Source organism: Ursus americanus, chromosome 6 (genome assembly GCF_024610735.1).
Source record: "Ursus americanus isolate L20-20 chromosome 6, mUrsAme1.1.p, whole genome shotgun sequence".
Taxonomy (NCBI): Eukaryota; Metazoa; Chordata; class Mammalia; order Carnivora; family Ursidae; genus Ursus; species Ursus americanus.
This window is the reverse complement of record NC_142132.1, coordinates 33,094,960-33,116,483: the sequence shown is the minus strand read 5'-3', so window position 1 is coordinate 33,116,483 and position 21,524 is coordinate 33,094,960. Positions and strand designations below refer to the sequence as shown.

The 21,524-nt window shown below is 47.2% G+C and overlaps 1 protein-coding gene across 4 annotated transcripts in view; it reads right to left on the bottom strand.

Moving 5' to 3' along the window:
- MYOF (myoferlin) overlaps positions 1 to 21,524 on the bottom strand; it is a 152,025-nt gene that overhangs the window by 17,924 nt on the left and 112,577 nt on the right. For 2 of the 4 annotated variants that reach the window (XM_045810055.2, XM_087862900.1), the window contains 11 exons: positions 18,505 to 18,686; positions 18,254 to 18,412; positions 18,030 to 18,128; positions 16,891 to 17,052; positions 15,574 to 15,739; positions 12,142 to 12,218; positions 8,349 to 8,360; positions 6,871 to 6,969; positions 5,231 to 5,356; positions 3,207 to 3,362; positions 2,641 to 2,732 (listed from right to left, as the gene is read on the bottom strand). In XM_045810055.2, the coding sequence (XP_045666011.2) occupies positions 2,641 to 2,732; positions 3,207 to 3,362; positions 5,231 to 5,356; positions 6,871 to 6,969; positions 8,349 to 8,360; positions 12,142 to 12,218; positions 15,574 to 15,739; positions 16,891 to 17,052; positions 18,030 to 18,128; positions 18,254 to 18,412; positions 18,505 to 18,686 (1,330 nt within the window). Of the gene's footprint in view, positions 1 to 2,640; positions 2,733 to 3,206; positions 3,363 to 5,230; positions 5,357 to 6,870; positions 6,970 to 8,348; positions 8,361 to 9,783; positions 9,841 to 12,141; positions 12,219 to 15,573; positions 15,740 to 16,890; positions 17,053 to 18,029; positions 18,129 to 18,253; positions 18,413 to 18,504; positions 18,687 to 21,524 lie in introns of all 4 variants that reach the window. The other 2 variants (XM_087862901.1, XM_087862899.1) reach the window with 2 other exon arrangements.

Here is a 21,524-nt window from a genome sequence, read left to right as displayed (position 1 = left end):
GTCCTATGTTTGTACCATCCACACAGGTATGGGTCCCATAGTAGGTGCTCAATAAATTTGGTTGTAGGAAAATGGTCAGAGGCCTCCCCCCTCCCTTCCCTCTTCTCCTTGCACTCTGGCGTATGGACTGGTTCCTGCCCCGAAAGCCAGGATTGTTAATCCGTTTGAGCAGAAGGTGTGTGCCATTGGGGCCCTGGAGGAAAGCTTCCAGGATGTCTCCTGGCTAAATCTCAGTGGCTTCTCTAGATGGCCATAGCCAGGCAGGGGCCTGCAGGAGGTAGGTAGCCACATGAGAAAAGGCGCAGGAATCATGACCACACATGAAGCCCTGAATCCACACGTGCCCCATAATATCACATTTTTAGAACTGGATTCCAAGGGACACGAAATATGTGTCCCTCGAGAAAAAGAATTCTTTGGTCAAATATGGTTGAAAACCACATCTTTTGGAGGCCTCTGGTCAAACTAAAGGCTCTGAGAAGTCCTGCAGTTATTATCTTTTTTAACCCAGGTATCTTGGTTTGATGAAAGAATACTTTTTTTCTTGGAACACCAATTAACATTGGTTCAACATTCTGTTGAACTCTGATCTGGATGTTGCTATGATGGGCTAGGAATATGCTGAACGATGGCTGAGCACATAAGAAAGGTTGCTCCTTTCTGAATTCCCCAGAATCCCTGAGGGTCTCTGCTGAGAAGAAAGTCACCCCCGTAAGGCTGAGGCCAGCGACAAAGTGCTGTCCAAGGGGCTGCAGAGCCAGCATCTCCTTGCAGGGGAATCTGCCCATACCCCAGGCACGGATTGGCTGAGCAGAGCCTGACAGCATCACTTCCTCCCAGGGTGGCTCTGAGCAAGACTTTTCCTGCCACTTAATTAAGCCTGTGCTTGGCTCCTCTGAGACGAGCGATTCAGACAGGGCCGCCTTTCTCCCGTAAAAGCTGGCTTTCCCCTGCTTCCCTGTCTCCTTCACATGGAGCCCTCCTTCCTGCCCTGCATGCCTTTTCCTGTCTAGACCTCGGGGCTGGATCAGCGGAAGAAAAGGAAAATGATCATATTGCCGTGCCAGAGGATTACTTCCATTCCCTGGCCCCGGCATGCAGCTTTGGGGTGTGCAGCAGAGGTGTGTGGGTGTGTGCGTGTCTGCGCATGCGTGCATGAGCATACCCAGGAGCTGAGCGAGCGTGAGGTCCTGTGCGTATGTCACAGGGTATGAGTATGTGTGAGGGAGAACAGTGTGTGTGAACCTGACTCTGAGTGACAAAGACTTCAGGGGTGTGTGTGTGTGTGTGCGCGCGCGCGTGCATACACACACGCATGCACACAGGACAGAATGCAAAAGGACACAAACCAACAAACGAGTTGAAAAGAAGAGGATGGGCGAGGTAATCAAGCCAGAAATTAAAATATAGGCCACACATCAAATAAGAGCAAAGTATCCTCCCGTTTGGCAAGATTCTGGGAAAATAACACCATTTTCACCAGTGTTTTGTACAAAGAACATTTATGCTACACGGGATGGCTTTCCCATGAATGTGAAGCATTTCCGAGGGTGTTTGGAAAAGCCTGGGGCTTGGTCAGGAATTTCTACCTAAATCTTGGCTCTAGCATGTACTAGCTCTGTCGACAGAGCTCTGGCACCGCGCTTCCCTCACCCGGGAGGCGGGGCTGCTGACCTCGGCCCTGCCCCGCTGGGAGGCTGCATATGGACATGAACCTGTGATGGTGGCAGCCAGAGAGCCTGGTGTGGATACTGCACAGCTGCGGCAGCCAGGTGGCCTGGGTTCAAATACCGACTCCGCCTTTTACCAGCCAAGCACATGTGGCACCGGTTCACTCTGTGCCTCAGTTTCTTCTGTTGTCACACGGGGATGAACAAGAGCACCTCAGAGCAGTGACATTTCTGAGATGTCACATATAAATGGCTCAGCAGAGGGCACGTGCCCAGTGAAAGCTCGGCAAATATGAGCTATTATTAAATGTGGATGAAGCTGATAGCTGAAAAATATGGGTTCCCTTTAGGGGTGCCGTGGATTTGCATTCGCCCGGAGAAGGGTCTCCTCCCCTGGGTGAGATCAGTGTCACAGCCCAGAAACACGTCTAAAGTGGCAACGATGAAGAAACCACAGCTTTTTCAAGAGTCTTCAGGAACAGGAGACATTCTGACCCCATCACTTTCTGCCCCCTCCTCAGTTTTGCTAACAGGGTCATTAATACATTCACTGGATTAAAATGGTGGAATCAGAATGTCCCAGAGGACAGAGACCCAACTGGATTCTGGGAGGGAGAACCAACATGTTGCTACAGGTAAGTCACGCTGCCTGTCCTCCTTGTCTAGAACTCACAGACTTACCGGACTTCCGGGCCTTGTGCCACCCCCACCCCAGGCCCTTGCCCCCTCGTCCTCCTGGGCTCAGAGCACATCTCTCCCAGAGAAGCCCGTCTCATGACTTGGCTTTATTTTCTTCATGGCACTTTCCACTTGTGCGTGTGCGCTCACGTATTTACTACCTGCTCTGCTGCCTAGGATGTTTGTCTAGTTTGTAATCATGGCCCTAGAACAGAGGCTGGCACACGTCACATCCTCACCACAGAAGCCATGAAAACCGAATGACAGAAAAACGTTTAGAAATGCTCGTTACCTGCCAAAAACCGGGTTGAGGGTGTTGGGGATGTAGTGGTCTCGATCTTCGATTACTTTTTTGCCCAGTGTTATTTTTATGTAAGGGTCACACTGTGGGGACAAAACAGATGGCAAGCTGTGTCACCATGGGGCGCACGTTCAAGGCAGTTTCTGGGACAGAGTCAGGGGAGCCTCCACACCCACTCCCACCCTGACGGAAAGCTGGCGGCTGGGGCACCCGCGCCTCGGCCGGGGTGTGAGCGACGTGCCCCTCTGGGCGGCTCACAGCCAGCTGCCTGCCGAGAAGCAGTGTGGGGTGAAGAGGCGGTGGCAGGAAGGAGGGACCCTGCAAATCTCCCCGAGGTCACATCTGTAAAATGAGAAGCACGAACCAGAGGATCCAAAGCCCCGTCAAGCTCTCAGATAAATCCCCGTTGGGACAGTCCTCCTGAATACACTGTTTGGATAGAGTATCTTTCCCCTAGTGAGATAACAGACGCCCCAAAAGAAAGAACATGACAATTATTGTGGCTGATGACTGTAATTATCTTGCTACAGGAGAAGGCCCCACACCCAAACTCTTACCAGGCCATTGTTGTCCTGGGGCTGGAGCTCTAAGCCTCGAACAATGTAAATCCTAACCGTGCATTCCTGCGGGACGCTGTCAGGTAATTCCCGAAACTGCCTGGGAGGGGCTGGCACACTGGGGTCATCCGACAGGGGGTAGATTCTGAAGGAGCCCTAAGAGAGAGACACACAGACGTCCTTACAAGGGCCGCGGTGGCCTGGGCAGAGGGTTCCTGCCCTCCCAACAGTGTACGCTCCGGGCAGCCTCTGGGGCCGCGGGGTTGGGTGGCGAGGGCTGCCTTTTGTGGAAGAAACAAGGTCGATTACACTTTGCATCATTCCAGTGGGGAATGTGAAATGATGAAAGTAAGTACTGAACCACCGATCATAGGGGAGAAGAAAGGGCAGGGCGAAGCAGGGAGGCCAGGCACACATCCAGGCAAGAGTTGGATCAGTATGGTGGCAAAGGAGGTGGGGAGGAGTGAAACTCTGCACGTGTATTGAAGATCAGAATAAAAGTGATTATTTTTCAAACCCAATAAAGGACAAAGGATGATTTCCCTTTTATGGCGTCCCCTCTGTAAGCACCCCAACCCCCAGGCAAGCTCTTGTTCATCCCTCAGGTCTCAACTAAAAAGGATCACCTCTTCCAGGAAATCTCCCTGATTGCCTCTGGGTTGGCTGTGTCTCCTACACTCGCTCTTCCAGCCTGCCCTCACCTCTGTTACAGCACTGACCTCTGCCTTATACTTGTCTATTTATTGTCTACGTTCTTGAGACTGGGAGCTTCCTGAGGGTGGGAATTATGTCTTGTTCATCACTCTATCCCCAGGACCTAACACCGAGCTGGGCATGTCGCCAGGGTGCAAGAAATGCTTTTTGAATGAGTGAGCCAGCAGGCCAGCTTGAAAGGCCATAAACCTTATCTTGAAACCAGCTTTATTAAGCACAAGAGAAAGCAGTCCAGTTGGATTCAGATCCTGTGGGTCTCAATTCCAGCTACGCTCATTCAGCAAAGCAGTGCGAAGCAACAATTACTACACTGTGTGCCAGGTACTGGGGACCCAAACAGGAACTCAAGAAACCCAGTCTGGCACGGGGACGTGAAATAGGTTTGACTCTCAGCCTTCTTGGATTGCGTGTGGGACGCCGAGGGGACAAGGATGTGGAGAGTACGGCAAGGGTAGGAAGCTCCCAGCGATTAGCAAGGTCTGCTGTTGGGAAGGGGCAGCAGTAGCAGCACAGCTGCCTGGGATCTGCCCCCCCCTGGTCGGGGGCGGGGCAGGCACCAAGGCCGCACTTGCCCTGTGGAAGGTGCTTTAAGGGTTGCTGGAACCAGACCTGTGGGAGCCCAGAGCGGGAGTGAGTCACTTGGCCACCAGAAGCGACCAGGGGAGCACTTCACAAACAATGTGACACTTGAGCCGCCTTGAAAAGGATACGTAGGAGCCTGTCAGACCACAAAGAGGGAAGGCAGAAGAGCCTGTCCCAAGGCTCTGAGTTGTGAGAGGACAAGGTGTGTCTGGGGCTCGGGAGAGGTCCTGAGCGGCAGGGCGGGACGGCCAGGGAGCCCAGCTGCTTGGGAAAGGCCAGCGCCGCCTTAGGAAGGAGTGGAGGAGACTTGAGCCGTGGTAACCCAGCATCTTTTGGTAGACAAGAAGCACGATCAGACTGGGCGGCGTGGGGGAATGGACTGGAGTGGGACAGAAAGGTGGCGAGGACCATCAGTCGGGAAGCTGCAGCAGGGCACCTGCAGAAAGCCTGGGAGGAGGCGGTCGGGAGGGGGAGACGAGGGCTTGGAGATGCTCAATCTGCAGGACCCAAGCTTGGGCGGCATGGGCAGGGCAAAAGAAAGGTACAGAGAACGGCTTGCAGGGTCCTACCCCCAGCCCCAGTGGCCCTTTTCCTTATCATCAGCTTCTAGCATCCTTCAGATGTCAGAGGACATGTCCCTGCCCCAGTGGCTGGTTGTCCTTTATCCTAGGTCTATAAGGGCATGAAAGGTGGATTTGAAATAGCACAAAACCCCACATTTTGCTCACCTTAAACTCTCCTACCACAGAAGGGTCTTCATTTTCATCTGATTTGCCTCGATAGAGCTTGAAAGTATCCGAGAAGTCTGTCAGGCCCTCAAATTCTGTTACACCCTCTAGCTCACGGTCGTATACCTGAAAACCAACCGAAGATTCTTAATTTCTCATTAGAATACAGGTGGAGTCTAAAATCAAAAAGCCTGACGATACCAGTGGGCCTGGGCATGTGCACGGGGCTGCTGGAACCCTCCATCACTGGCATGAGTGTAGAATGCTACAACCACAGGGGAAAACAGCTGGCAGTTTCGTCTCGAGTGAACTATCCAGCTATTCTATGATGCAGCGACTGTATTCCTAAGTATTTATCCAAGAAAAATGGAAGCATGTCCACATGGTTCGAGGAGGTCTGAAGCAGCTTCCTCATCAGGACAGTGGATACCCACACAGCAGTGTATCCACGCGGTGAACCACTGCTCAGCAGTAAGAAGGGACAAGCGACTGATACCCAGGACAGCAGGATGGATCTCAAAATGACCGTGTTGGGCTAGAAAAGCCAAATACACAAAAAATCCATACGGGATGAGCCCATTTCTGTGAAGTACAAACACGCAAAAGCGACCCACAGGCAAAGTGCTAAAGCAGGTCAGCTGCCTCTGGGCGGGATGGGAGGTGGTGGGTGCCTGGCTGGAAAGGGGTGCACACGAGTCCTCTGTGGTGATGGCAGTGTTCTCTGTCTTGTTTCGGGGGGTGGTTCACATAGATGTCTACCATTATCACAACCCACGGAATGGAGTTTACTGTATGTAAATTATATATCCATAAACCACCAGAAGAAGAGGAGGAACAAGAATGAGAAAGAGGGGAGGAAGACGGGAGGAAGGGAGGGAAGGAGGATTTGGGACCGATCTGCTCGACCAGTGGGATCATTTTTCTAAATCAGTGGTTCTTTACATGCTGGTGTTTCTTAAGCTGCACTGAGATGTTATAACATGAAAATATGTGGGGTTTTTCTACTTTGATGGGGAAAATAATTTTAATGGCTAGATATTTCCCATTTTAAAGAGTTCTTCTGCCATGCAACGTTCTGAAAACTTTAGCATTTGCTTCTGCGTAAGCGAATTACAGACTAAACACCAGCATGAAGAATTGGAAACTCAGAACATTAGCTCAAGAGATCACAGGTAGCCAGATCTAACTAGCTTAATAGTTCGCCTTCCTCGTGGCCACACGCGCCCACGGTAGTGATGGAATGTTATACCCATGTCACAGAATCAAGTTTTCAGCTAGTGAGACGGATGCCCGTTTGTGGGACAGAATAAGGCATGTTGGCATATTCCGTGCTGTTCTGCAAGAGCATGACTTTTAGGGTTCCCTGGGTCAGACGGCATAATTGTTGGCCTCATCAGTGTGGTGCCAGTTTCCAACCCTCTATGAGATGCCCCCATGCCCCCAAGTGGCAGTCACATCACCATAAATCAACAGCTGTCCTCAAGCTCCTGGAATCTTGGCAAAGCCAAAGCCCATTGCAAGAGGACTCTCCAGGAAGCCTGAGGAGCTCCTGGCCCTTCCCCATCAGTTCCTCCATTGGACCTTTTGGTCAGTTTTAATGGATGCCAATCCCTCAACCACAGCAGCACAGGCCCAGGTACCTTGAGTTTGGAATAGCCTTTCTGAACATACTGTCCGCATTTTTCATGTTCCCCTGTGGAAGCATAAAATTTACTCCACCAGTCAACAATTTCTTCCTCCTAATGAAAGACACACCAAAATGGAAAAATCTTGAGTGTTGACATGGATTAGCAATCAATGCAGAAAACCTACTTGTAATAAGAGAAATAGGTACTTCCGACCCTGAAACAGGGGATAGTATAGCATTTTTGTTGACATGCACAATGGATTCAGCATTCACCGTTCTTCTACCGGGAAGCTGCAGGTGAAATGACCATTGTTGGTGGCCAGTGAAATGTGTTTGGCTCTAATGTGCACAGCTATCCTAGATGATTGGTTATATCCTTCATTAATGTGATTTTACATTTTTATTCTGTTGACTTGATATTTATATATACAAATAAATAAAACTCCCATATATGTTCTCTATTATTTCATTTTGTTACCCTTTTTAGCCAGCACTGCATTATAAAACAAAGCTAAGCTGAGCGGTGGAAAAACTGGTTCTAATTCAAGTCCCATCTTTTACTATAAGCCATACCCTCATGTTCCAAGCTGTATCGGTTTGAACAAGTTGTCCAATTTCTCTGAGCCTCAATTTCTTCATCCACTGAGCGGGATAATAACACTACCTGTCTCCATCTACTCCGGAGAGTTGTTATGGAAATTAAATAAGGTCATTAGGAGAAAGTGCTTTAAAAATGATAAAATGTGGGGTGACTGGGTGGCTCAGCTGGTTAAGCATCTGACTCTTGGTTTCAGCTCAGGTCATGGTCTTGGGGTCTTGGGATCGAGCCCCGTGTTCCTCTCTGCACTCAGTGGAGAGTCTGCTTGTCTCCCTCTTTCTCTGTCCCCCCGCCCCACTCATGCTCTCTCAAATAAATAACTTTAAAAAATATATTAAAAATGATAAAATGTGAAACAAAAGTAGGGAGGCATTTTGGGTCCTACTTTAGACCAGTGGCTCCCAACCCATGTTTGGAGATTGTAATCCAATCAGCCTGGGTGAGTCGTGGGCATCCAATATGCTTTCAAAACTTCCCCAGGCATTTCCAACGTGCAGCCAGTGTCCAGAACCTCTGGTTTACATGGGTGGTTCTTGGTTGCGCAGAGGGGACAGCACATCAGAGTTCCTTGTAAAACATTTTTGAGCTGCAGAAGCCCATAGTTCATCAAAGGTTGCTATAAATTCCCCTCAAGTTTTTGACAAGAATAGAGCCTCAGCAGACCCACTCACTGCACACTCAGTCTGGGTGGGGGTGAAGGGGGAGGAAGGAACATTCAAGAAAAGCTATTTCTTATCTGTGCACTGTATATGTGTACACATACACACACACATTGATTTCCCCTTTATATCAGTAACCCAGCCCTGGGTTTAAAACAAGTTTCTTTATATATCAGTTATAGGCAGAAAATCTAAAATGAATCTTAAATCTAGCAAAGCGTGTATAATAGTTACCTTTTCTGTTAGCTGTTGATTACATTATGCACAGGAAGAGGGCAAACCACAGAAGGTCACACGGATGTGGAGACCCCATGAGTATTAGATTTGAAGAGAAAGAGAGAAGGACAAATTAGTTTTCATGCATGCTTTATATGATCAACATTTTTGATAGATTATTTAAAATATTCAAGATGATCTCATAATTAAACACACCTTATTGGTATCTTCTCTGAAAATGCGCAAATAGTTACAAAGAGCATTAAAATGAAAAGGCTGGAGGTAGCCCCCCACATTGCATGTTTTCTAGAGTCAGAGAATCTCACTGTCTGCCAGCACAGTGGCCACAAGACGGGAGGTGTGTGGGGGTGCCTGGTCGTGCAGCTGCTCGTCGGCCTCCCCCAAACTTTTCATTTCATTTAGCTCCTAAAGTATTCCTCAACTTGGCCTGATTCTTACCCCTTCAAAAACCGCTGTCATGGGATATTCATGTCTAGCATGGCTGTGGGTACCTTTCGTTGCTTTCTCCCCATGCCTGTGTTATAGCCTCAAATACAGATCTGTACATCCAAACTGTTCTACGAAGTCAAGTTTCTCATGGTCAAATGCTTCCATCTGAGCTTCTGCCTGGAGAATCCACCCCTGATCTCAGGGCACATCCCAGAGAGGAGAGAATGGTGAGCTCGGACGTGGGGCTTGAGCTTTCGCTTGGTGCCCACTGGTACATCACCCAAGTTCACCTTCAGGGGCAGGCTGATGGACTGCCATCTAGACCCCCTTTCTGAAATCCTAACTTCCAGTTCCTGTCTCGTGTGAGGAGAGAACAGCTCATTACAGGCACTCCCTACAGCTGTTGTATGAGGTGGCCACGGGCTTCCTCTGTAAGCACACTGTTTTCTGATTGACGTTTACTCAGCACACAGCATTGCCGAGAGAGGCAGAGAGACAGACCCATGTAACAATTCCTTATATTAGATTCATCCCGAAGTAGGATTAAAAGTTAAAACACAGCCAAATTGAGATTTTGGAGAGAGTCCTTTTATGCCAAAAGTGCATTCACATTCTGAATGGTTCCTGAATTTTTAAAAAAGATTTTTAAAGTCCGTTTATTCACATCTGTTTTCAGCTATTTGAAATAATTTCAAAGAAAAGAAGAGCCTGAGTTAGAAAGTGCAACTGAAAACAAATGCCTGATTTTAAACGTTAGGATTAACATGGGAGAATCTATTCACACCTCATTAGTCCGTGCAGAAAAGTTAACTGGAGTAACTTGCTTAATGCTGTCTCCATGGTAAGAGTCTCCCTTAGGCTTAGAACAATCACATTGTTTAAAGATTGCCTCTCACTCCAAAATCTGGTATTAGAAGGAATCTGGAAGGAGAAGTCCAGTCTTTAGCCCAAGGTTCCCGCAGTCCCAAGCAGCTTCATGCATTTCCTTCTCATACATACATACATGCACTGTCCTTGGAGAAGCCATTTTGCTGAGTGCTGTTGACATACTGCTTAAGCACTGGAATTGGAAGGTAAGTGTTGAAATGGCCATAGAGGAATGTCCGTGCTACCCAGCAAGCACTTCTCAGCTTGCCCCATGTACTTTTTTCTCACCTCTCTGGTGGTAGTGCTGAGCCCAATTTAAGAACTCCCACAGTTCTCCCAGGGTAACGGTGAGCACGAGACTGTCACCCAAATCCCTAGCCTCCAGCTCGCATCAACAGCACAGTGAGTCTGACCCACCCTCTCCATTTACCCAGACTGGGTCAGTGGTAGCAGAAGGAGCGTGAACATACATCACGTGTACATGTAATGCATGCCCAGCAGCAAGATTGTTATTGGCTCTTCCAAACCTTGCCTTGGTTCATTTCACTTTGCCTCGATGTGTACTGTCTTCCCTGATGAACGGGCGGAATCAGTTTTTTAGGGGCGACTCCAACCAGCCTTTCTTATCAACACGAAGCACCTCAGCGAGGTGTTGGCAGAGCAAGCTGATTAAAGTCATTTACGGTATAGTCGATCCCCTTATCTGCAGGGCATACGTTCCAAGACCTCTGGCAGATGCCTGAAACCACGGGTAGTACCGAACCCTAGATACACTGTGTTTTGTCCTGTACACACATACCTACAGTAGAGTTTAATTTATAAAGTAGGCACAGTAAGAGATCAAGAATAACTAAGAATAAAGTAGAACAGTTCCAACAATATACTGTAGTGAGCTATGTGGATGTGGGGGTCTCTCTCAAAATATCTTCTTGTGCTGAACTCCCCCTTCTCGTGATGCTGGGAGATGATAAAATGCCCACGTGGGGAGATGACGTGAGGTGGATGACGTAGGCATTGTGACGTAGCGCTGGGCTACTACGGACCTTCTGAGGATCATCGGCTTCCGGACCTGCCACTGACCGTGGGTCACTGAAGCCACGGAAAGCGAAACCGTGGATAAAGGCGGACTCCTGCCTGAACAATGGTGGTTCCTAATACTACCTACCTAATACTACCTAATACTCTCACCCCCGATCCTGTTACACTGCAACTCAGATTCCATGATGTAAATGAAACTTTCACAATGTGTTGCTACGGTAACCCAGTCATCTGTTAACTATTACTAAGAAATGAGTGAGAATATCGGCATAGATGGGCCTTGTTCTTCTTGGCCCCCCTGCCCCGCCCCCCACACAGGGCGACTGAGTACACAGCAGGCGTGAATAAGAATCCTTTGACAATGGGAAGTAGGAAACCTGGAGACAGATTATAGAACAGGACCTAAATCTGCCTTTTCCCAGAGCGGCTGTGAAAATGTCTATAAAGGTCTTATATGTGCAATCACTAATTTCTCCCTAGGCTACTACTGTTTTGTTGGGAATATGTGAGGTCGTTTACAGAGTGAACGCGTCGTTTTGCGAATTTGGTATTGTCGTTTGTGACTGGGGCGGATCCCCAGGGAACAGAATCGGATACATCGCTCGCAGCGCTGGTTGTGGAGACCAGTGGAGACCAAATTTAATATGGTCCCGTTATTAGTGAGCTTAATGAAGTGGGAAGGAAGCGAATTTTTTAAAAGGCACTGTTTATGGACATAACATATTAAAGTGCAATCATGTGCATTTTTTGGCCAGTTTGCACATTAAAACATGCTGTGAAAGTCCATCCTAAATGCCAACACAAACAGGGAGATATTTGATGTTTTCTTTTTTCTGGACTGAGACCTTTAAAAAATTTTTTCCCCTTTCCTTCTTGTAGAACTGGCTGAAATGGTTCTAAAATAGGGTCCTGAGTGTGCATTTCCACCAATTTCTTCACTTCAAAACCACAGTGGGTATAAAATCTAAGATATCCCATACCCAGACAAACTGGGTCATTAAAAATCTGTGACACTTCTCTGTCGTGTAGGGGGAAAACCTCTGTGCTACATGCATCCCTCTTCTGAATGTTCTGTGCTATAAACTGTCTCCTGAAATGTCTCTTTCTAGCAAATGGTATCATTCAGGCTGTCCACACCAATGGTTCTGAGACCTGCCTGCACATGAGAATCACATGGAGAGATTTTTAAATATACTGATGTCTACTAGGCCCTCTTCCTCTTGGAGAGTAGGGCCTGGTCCTATTTTAAGTATCCTGGGTGACCCAGGGCAGAGGACACTAGTCTACCCAACGTCATCTTAAGTATAAGATTTGGATTCTTTATTCAACCTCGATAAACTGGTTTTGTTATTGTTATTTTAATTGCATTGAATGGTTGTCTGACTGAATTCTCCCAATGCCTAGGCCACCTGAAAAATAAAACTGACATCATCCAGTGATCAGTTCTGAAACCTACCTTCGAAGCCAGTAATGGTTTGGTGTCTTCTATTTCGATAATGATGTCCCGGCAGGGCGGGGTCGACAGAAGGGAGGCTGCAAGACAGACAATTTCTCACCTAAGATGCTTAGAGAAATACAGGAATGAACATTCTAGTCCAAGTTCAGCAGTCACAGTGGAAGGCAGAGTTTCCTCATGGGTGGGACTTCCTGAGTAGAGGACCACACCCGAATGGAGAAGGTGACCCAGTAACTCATCACTTTTCCCAAAGCGTGATGTATGTTTAGACATCTTTAAGGAACGATATGGCCCATTTTTCTCCTGTCTTGGACAATTAGCCCAGTGTCTATACATAGGAGGTGCTCAAAAAAAGAATGGTGTCAATTGTGTCAATAAAAGTCTTGAGGAAGTGGGGGGAGAGGGGAACCTACACCTATAGGAGCCTCAGTTTCTTGCAATCTGTTCCCAAGACATGGAAAAGCAAAGCAGGATGAACAGTTGCACATTTCAGGTCTGAAGCTGCAATGGCTCATTTGGCCCTGGTTCCCATGGTGTGCACAGGGAAGAGGCCTCACCCCGGCTTTACGCAATTCCCAGGAGACAGCTGACCCTTGAACAACACGGGTTTGAACACTGTGTGGGTCCACTTATATGTGGATTTTTTTGACACAGTACAGTACTATAAATGTATTTTCTCTTCCTTTTGACTTTCTTAATGTTTTCTTTTATTTTTTTAAAGATTTTATTTATTTATTTGACACAGAGAGAGACAGCAAGAGGGAACACAGGTGGGGGGAGTGGGAGAGGAAGAAGCAGGCTCCCAGCGGAGGAGCCTGATGTGGGGCTCGATCCCAGGACTCTGGGATCACGCCCTGAGCCAAAGGCAGACACTTAACGACTGAGTCACCCAGGCACCCCCCTCTTAATGTTTTCTTCTCTCCAGCTTACTTTATGTAAGAATATAGTATATAATAATACGACATACAAAATATGTGTTGATGGATTGTTTATATTATTGGTATTTAAGGCTTCTGGTCAACAGGAAGCTATTGGTAATTAAGCTTTAGGGGAATCAAAGCTGTACACGGATTTCTGACTGCGTGAGGGTCAGCGCCCCTAACACCTGCATTGTTCAAGGATCAGCCGTATTTGGGGCTCCACGTCCTGGGATTAGAACAAGGGCTCAAGGGTAACCCCTGGGCTCACCAGGTTTGTTTCCACCGAAGCCTCAACCCAGGGTAGGGGTGTGGGTGAGGGGTACGTCTACCCTTTATGGAAGACGGCACTGGGCAGTCAGACTTTCAACAGGAGGCCAGCACAGAATGAACTGCCAAGCCAGAAGAACTTTCTGTTTAACCCACCCATGTAGGACATAAAATGGGAGGGAAGACACTTTTTTTTTTAGGTAGGTACCATGTGCCAGGCAGTGGGCTAAGCCTTTCACGTACTTTATCTCATTTAATCCCTCAATAATCCTGCAGAGTATGCACCATTATCCCCGTTATCAAGACTGAAAACAAGCTGAGGCTAAGAGAAGGCAAGTTACTTGCTTCAGGTTAAACACTTAGGAAGTGGAAGTAGGTGACCTAGGGCTGTGTGACCTCAAAGCTTGTGTTTTAACATACTGGAGCCCAGAGCAGAGTAAATGCTCAGTGAATGTTGGAAACGATCAGGGGGACACTGGGGAGACTGACATTTACTGAACATCTACGATACTCCAATTGCTATGCTAGGTCATTTTATACCCATGTAGGACCCCCATATCTATCAACAGTCTCTGCATCTCCAAGACAGGGCTCCCCCAAAACTCCTGACACACACACAACACAGAACGTGACAGCCAGGCAGGCAGGCAAGCAGGAACACAACTGTGTACAACTTCCGTCTTACCAGCTCTCTGCTTTACCAACCTCACGGCAACAAAGCCTCAAGAACAGGAGGGAAGTCATTCTGTACGCTTCCAACATTCAGCCAGCCAAATACACTCCTCAACTCTTACCCTATTATTGGTTTTAAGAAAGGACTAGACTGATCTAAAATAACAGATTCGGGTGTTGGGAACATTATGGTCCCCCCACCCCCCACTCCTTAAGGATTTCCCTCTTCGAAGACTTCTTTGAAACCTTGACCACACTTCACATTAATCACATACAGTCACTAACCAGGAGACCTCTGCCTGAGGCCCAACCTATCCAGCCCTCTGACCAACAGACACCAACAGGTCCACACTTGGAGGCTAGAGAAAGGCTGCAGATTTTGTGATTTCACACATTTGGATCAAAGAACTTTGTTTCATGAAAGCACTAGGAAAAAATGTTAGGACAACGGTTTCTCTCCCTTTAGTAGCCCCAAATACAACAATGCTGCAGTTACAAGAACCCCTGTTGTTATAATAAATGTTGCTATTTTCAGTATTATCAATTCAATACAAAACGCTCTGTATGGGAAATTTCTGGGTAAACTCATGTAGGTTTTTTTTTGCCCAAGTGTGCTTGTGGATTTTATTTTTTTTCCCTCTTCTCTGAATCAGGGATACAGGATACTTAGACCCACATAACAGATGAGTTTCAGATGCTCTGTAAAATCAATATACCAAACCTTCTAGAATTCTAGATTAAATAGAACTGGTTAGCGGTGTAGCTGCTTAAACAGAAAACATCTGTTTCAGTCTTGAGGCACCAATGATCAGCTGAATGAGTGTGTGCCAGTTCTCCATGGGGCCTAATCTCATGAAGCCAGGGCCTCTGGGACCTTGTTCCCTGTTGTGTCCCCAGCCCCTAACATGGACCCTGCACATAGTAAGCTAAAAACGAGTCATTATTGAATGGCAATAACAAAATGCTATTCGTTACCTATTATTTCTTTGGGGCCCTAAGGTAAGCATTACGCCCTGCTCTGTCATCTACTTATTAATCATGTGACCTCAGGCAAGTCACTTAAACTCAGCAGGTGTCGGTTTTTCCTCCACAGATAAGAACGAATAACATTTTTCCAACTATATCACAATAACGGGACGTGTTCATGAGGACAACAGATGGAAAACAACACGGAATAAAAATCCTCCCCCTGCTTCAGTGCTCACGAGGGGACCCCTGGGTTTCCGCATCAAAACATTTATCACACTGGAAAGCAACCCCTCCTATTTCCTTGTTTGTCTTCTCTGCTTGACTACAGGACAACTTGAGGAAGCCCTTCACACTTCCTGCAGAGACATCGAATGTTCAGCCAGGGACAGGTTACTTCAGAAGGTAGGAGTTTGAGCCCCGGATCCCCCCGGAACAGGGTGGGAGTTCAAACCTAGCTCTGCCACTTACCAGCTCTATTACCTGGGTAAAGTTACAGAGCCCACTGCAGGCCACACTGTTTCCTCATCTGCTTGCTTATTTTTATCTTGAGGAGGCTGGTAAAGATTAAATCAGATCACATGATGTTTATAGACACTCATCTCACCTTTCAGCTGTGGCACAAGATCCTCCTTTCCTGCATAAGGGTCACAGCGAAAGCGGTCCAGACGATCGATGGTGCACTGCCCGACGACGGGCTTCCGCCCGAACTGCCTGTGGTCGATGACCTTGATCACCAGCGGGGGCATGTACAGTTCCTCCTTGGGCAAGAACTGGGGTCACAGAAGCAGGCGTCACTCCTCCGTACCAGACCAAAGGCACCGGCCCAGACTCTGTTTGCCCGTTTGGTGTAGCCCCGGGGACTCACAGTAAGGAGTTCAGGAATGTGTGCGTGAGGCGAGCAGTGCCGTACTTAAGGGCGTGAGCCTCGAGCCAGCCTGCCTGGGGTCAGGTCCTGGCTCTGCCACCGAGCTCCATGACCTCAGCTCTTCAAGGCCCCGGTGACGTCCTCAGTAATAGGAGGGTTGTGGAACTGCTGTGTGCGAACTGCTTAGCCTAGTGCCTCAGTACCCGGCTGTGGTCTCTGACAGGACGCAGAGTCGGCGTGCACTTAGAATGAGTTAGAATTGCCAAGTAACTGAGATAAAACTGAATCTCCAAGGGAACCGTGTGGCTTGGGAATCTTTTAGCCTTGGAAGTTCAGCATACAAACACGATGCTCCTTTCCCCCTGATTCCTCCTGTTCATCCATGTGGGATTCAGTGGCCTCGGTGACACTGTCTGATTAGGGAATCATGGGCTGGTCCCAGGGTGCGCCCGGTATGGGGTTCAGAGAGTTTCATCTCTGGCCTTGCACACGAGGAGAAGCTGGGGTTGACGGAGTGGCTCTCCTCACTCCCGCTGACTGAGACTAGGTTCAGACCAGAACTCGGGGCTGGGGGAGGGGCTGGGCAGTGGGCACGGGAGGTGGAGCATGTCACGGTCCCCACCACCCCAAAGGGGCCCTGCAGCTGCCCCTTCCCCAGCCAGCTAGTCCCTATCTGGAGGCTTCCGGTCCACGTACACCTGCAGGGGCAGGACTGAGGGTCAGGGTTCCACCCTCCAGGGCAGGGACCAAAACCTGTACCTGAGAGCTGAATAGATGGCAAGGTTATTCGAGAAACACGTAAGTATTTTTCATAAATATTTCTGTAACACTGGGGATGTGTGAAGTTTCAAGAAACCATTACTACAGTGTGAGAATCTAAGGGAGAAAAGTCACTGACAAGCTGAATCCAAGGCAGGGTTCTTCCAGTTGCTGTGAGTCTGGAACATACAAACTACATGTGTGTGGGGCGCAGGGGGTGCGAGCTCTGTATGTTCACATTTCGAATACAGCTCAGCTACGCAACACGCATGTGCCTTTGTAGTCTTGATACTGTACCACTTTCATGAAGAGAACACAACTCGGGAAGTTGGGCGTCTTCTTAAGGTTTTTGATCACCACTGATTCTACCCTTTCCCCTCCACACTCCACAACAAGGCTGGGGGAGGTGATAGAGGCCATCTGATAGTTTTTCATGTTTCTTAAGCCCCAAGCTAGAATCTGAGAAAACGGTATAAAGAGAGAGGAGGAAAACTCAGTATATTACAAATAATACTCAAAAAATTCTTAATAACTGCCAAATTCTTTAAGATTGACTTGTGCAGATTTGTTTAAAATCTCTGAGACTATTATCCTAGAAAGCCCCTAGGTCATGCTGAGAAAACAGTTTTGCCCCTTTTCTTCTGCCTGAGCGGCTAAAAAGCAGAGCAGTGAAGGGTGCAGGAATCAGATCCTGGCCGTGAACCCTGGCAAGTTTGGAACTTCTCTGTGTCTCATCAGCAAACAAGACTGACAGTCTTACCTATCGCAGGGTCATTCTGAGGATCAAGTGTAAACTCCTTAACACAGTGTCTGACATGTAACATTTGAAAACAAAAGCTGTTGTTTAAAGCCATCTGCTTTGGTCTTTGGGAGCTCTGAGCAAGATGGCCCGAGAAGGGAAATCTCAAGGTAACAGCTGCTTGCCTGGACAAGAGGGAGACCTTGAGAGTGGACCAGACCCTGTTCCTGAAGCTACCCATTAGTTCCAGCAGCCTGTGTCTGCTCTGATGGTCTGACATGTCACCATTTCCCGTTGCTCCCATCCGTCTCTCCACCTTGGCTCCCCTCTTTGGTCCTCTGCTCTCGGCTCGTACACTCACACACACACATACACACACACACACACACACATACACACACACACACACACACACACTGCTCTCAGTCTGCCCTCACTCTCCCAGCTCTCCAGCTGACACAGGAAACTCAGAAATCTCCTGGCTCCTCGTAAATGAGAACTCTAGATTCCCTCACGAATACTGGAATTGACCTGTTCTTCTTATTTCTGTTTCCATGAATATTTCAAAATTTTGGACAAATTGTATAGGAAGTTGGAGACAACAAGAGAATATGTAGCAAGATTCCATTTCCTACGAGAGTCCAGTTCTGTAGCTATGCCATTTGACTTGATCAATAAAACTTAGGGAGCTGCGTACCTCAATAGCAGTGAGCTGAACCACAGGCCTGATCCCCTGGGGGACCATGTATAGATTTGGCGCCCTCTGGGAGGGAAGGATGGGAAGGTTGGAGCCATCCTGTAAAACAGACATGGAAACTATCAATGCCTCTCCTTAGTTCAAGCAAATGGTGTCGAGGATTATTAGCAAGTATTTTAAGCAGCTATTAGGAAAGAATATATGCGTGAGAACTCAGTAAGTACCTTGTGCCTCAGAATCAGCTCTGCGGTTACAAGGACATCCCCACAGGCTTTGTCTCCATTCATTACGGGGTGCCAGAGAAGTTTGGGTGTGACATCTCTTTCTGAGTTTAATTTTACCAGAGGAGAGCACATGCTTCGTCCTAAAAATTCATCTTTGCCCTAGAGAACAAGCAATCTTTAAATTCCCCAACAAATATCCCAATACACCTCCATCATTCCCCAAACCATCTTAGAAATTCTAAATTACCTACCACTTGGTCATTGTCAAAAAGTTCAATGATGACTTTGGGCGGATTCTGTAGAACTGTCTGGGGCTCCCCATAGATTTCAATTTCATCAAATATAATGGTCTGGTCCCATGTGGGATTCAGAGTTGAGTGGATGATTTCAGTGGTTTTGCTTCGATGGAGGAAGGAGACATGAGCATATGGATCTAACACAGAAAAAGAGAGTAACTGTGAGGCCATGGCTAAATTGTAGGTCCCCAAGACCCCTCATTTCAATCATATGCTCATCTTCCACTTGCACTGATCACAGACCCTCACCACCACCTGGGAGATAGACTGCCAAAGCAATCTTGAGAAAGAACAAAGCTGGAGGCATCACACTTGCTGGTTTCAAACTATATTACAAAACTATAGTAATGAAAACGGTATGGTATTAGCATAAAAACAGACATGTGGACCACTAGAACAGAACAGAGAAGCCAGAAATAAATGCATGCATAGGTGATCAGTTAATTTTCAACATAGGTGCCAAGAATACACAGTGGAGAAAGGACAGAATGAATGTTTGATAAAGGCACCAAGAATGCACAATAAAGAAAGGATAGTCTCTTTGATAAATGGTGCCACATGCAGAAGAATGAAACTGGAGCCCTGTTTTACACCACACACAGAAATCAACTCAAAATAGACTACATACTTGAACATGAGACCCAAGACCGTTAAGACTCCTAGAAGAATAGATAAGGGGTAAGCTTCTTGACATTAGTCTTGGCAACGATTTTTTTGGATTTGACACCGAAAACACAGGCAACAGAAGCAAAAATAAACATGTGGAAGTACATCAAACTAAAAAGCTTCTACACAGCAAAGGAAACAATCAACAAAACAGAAGGCCATGGAATGGGAGAACATATTTGCAAACCACACATCTGATAAGCAGTTACTATCCAAAATATGCAAGGAACTCCTACAAAAAACCAAAAAGCCCAAATAACCAATTAAAAAATGGGCAAAGGACTCAGAGATGATTCTCTGAAGGAGACGTACAAATGCCCAAAAGGTGCGTGAAAAGCTGTTCAACATCACTAATCATCTGGGAAACACAAACCAAAACCAGAATGAGATACCACCTCACACCTGTAAGGATGTCTAGTATCAAAAAGACAGGCGATAACCAGTGTTGGCGAGGATGCGGAGAAAAGGAAAGGCTTGTGCGCTGTTGGTGGGAATGTAGACAGGTGGAGCCACTGTGGAAAACAGTATGGAAGTTTCCCCCAAGAAATGAAACAGCACCATCATATGATGCAGCAATCCCACTTCTGGGTGCTTATTCAAAGCAAATGAAATAATTCTCTCAGAGAGCTACCTGTGCTCCCATGTTCACTCAGCATTATTCACAACAGCCACGGCATGGAAGCAACCTAAGCATCCGTGGCAGATGACTGAAGAAAGAAAATGTGGTATGTACGTGTCTGTATGTATATAATTCAGCCTTTAAAAAGAAGGAAATCCTGTCACTTGTGACACCATGGATGAACATGGACAGCACTATGCTAAGTGAAATAAGCCAGAATGAGAAAGACAAACACTACATGGTATGACTTCTATGTGGTGGTCCCCCCCACCTCCTCAAAAATCAAACTATTGGAAACAAAGAGTGGAATGGTGCTTGCCAGGGGCTGGGGGAAATGGGGAGAGGTGAGTAGAGGGGTACGAATTTCAGTTCTGAGATGAACTGATGCATCGCATGAGGACTACAGTTGATAACAGTGTATCGTGTAACTGAAATTTGCTAAGCGAGGAGACCTTGAGCGTCTGTCTCACATACACAGAAGTAACTAGGTGAGGTGACCGGTGCGTAGTTGTGGGAAGCTTTCGTAAGGTACACCAGATTGTTACGTCGTATACTTTAAATATACAACTTTGTCAGGTAAACCTCAATAAAGCTGAAAAAAGATAAGTAAAAAAGAAGCAATCTGCTTCTCTTCCATGCTAAATAACTTCACCAAAACTGCAATTGCCCGGGAGCCGACCCATCCGAGCTGCAGCCTGGTGTCTAAGCTGAAAGCGGTGCATCATCCGAGAGGCTGCTTCGTGCTCAGCACTGCAGCATAGCACGAATGGGGCGCTTCGCTTTTGCTCCGATCATCTGTCTTAAATCGCAAAACGCAAGGAACGTGCTTGAGTTTTATGCAACTTTGGTCCAGAATTGGGATGAAGACTGTAACTATGACTTTCAATGACCGAGTGCCCCCTGGTGGTGAATATTCAGAAAGGACTTCGAACCCCATTTGGAGATGCGTATTACAGGGCTAACTTGGAATCTGCTCTGATCTGTAAGAAAAGGAAACCATTCACAAGTTGGTTATCTGAGTGCTCGGAGCACACCTCACGAGTGATGTGAGCATGCCACAGTGTCAGGCACCTGCTTTAAGAGTCGTTCCCGTCAAAGCGCTGCTGGCCTTTGCATCCTGTAGTGGAAATCTCCCCAAGTCACCCAGATGGCACCTCAACTATTCATGATCCCCCAGCATTAGCACCGACCCTCAGCAGCAGCCCCCGGCCTTTCCCCAGCCCTGCCCACAGCCTTCCCCTTAGAACCAGTCCAAAGGCCATGAAACGAGCTGGGTCTCCTGGCTTTATGGTGCAGGGAATTTGGGGAACAGGCCACAGAGAGGTCCAAATGGACTCCACATTGCCTCAAGCCTGGTGTTGTAGGCAAATGGGCTAACTGTAATCTTTTTGTCAACTTGAGAGAGCTACAATAAAGGATCTTAATTTACCCATCAGCCCAAGAGCCCAGGGTGTGTGTATGTACATGTATATATACACATATACATACACATACACACATACACACACACATACACACACACACATATACACATACACATATATACACATATACACACATACACATATACACACATGTATACATACACACATATATACACATATACACATATACACACATATATACACACATATACACACATATACACATACACATATACACACATATACACACATACACACATACACAT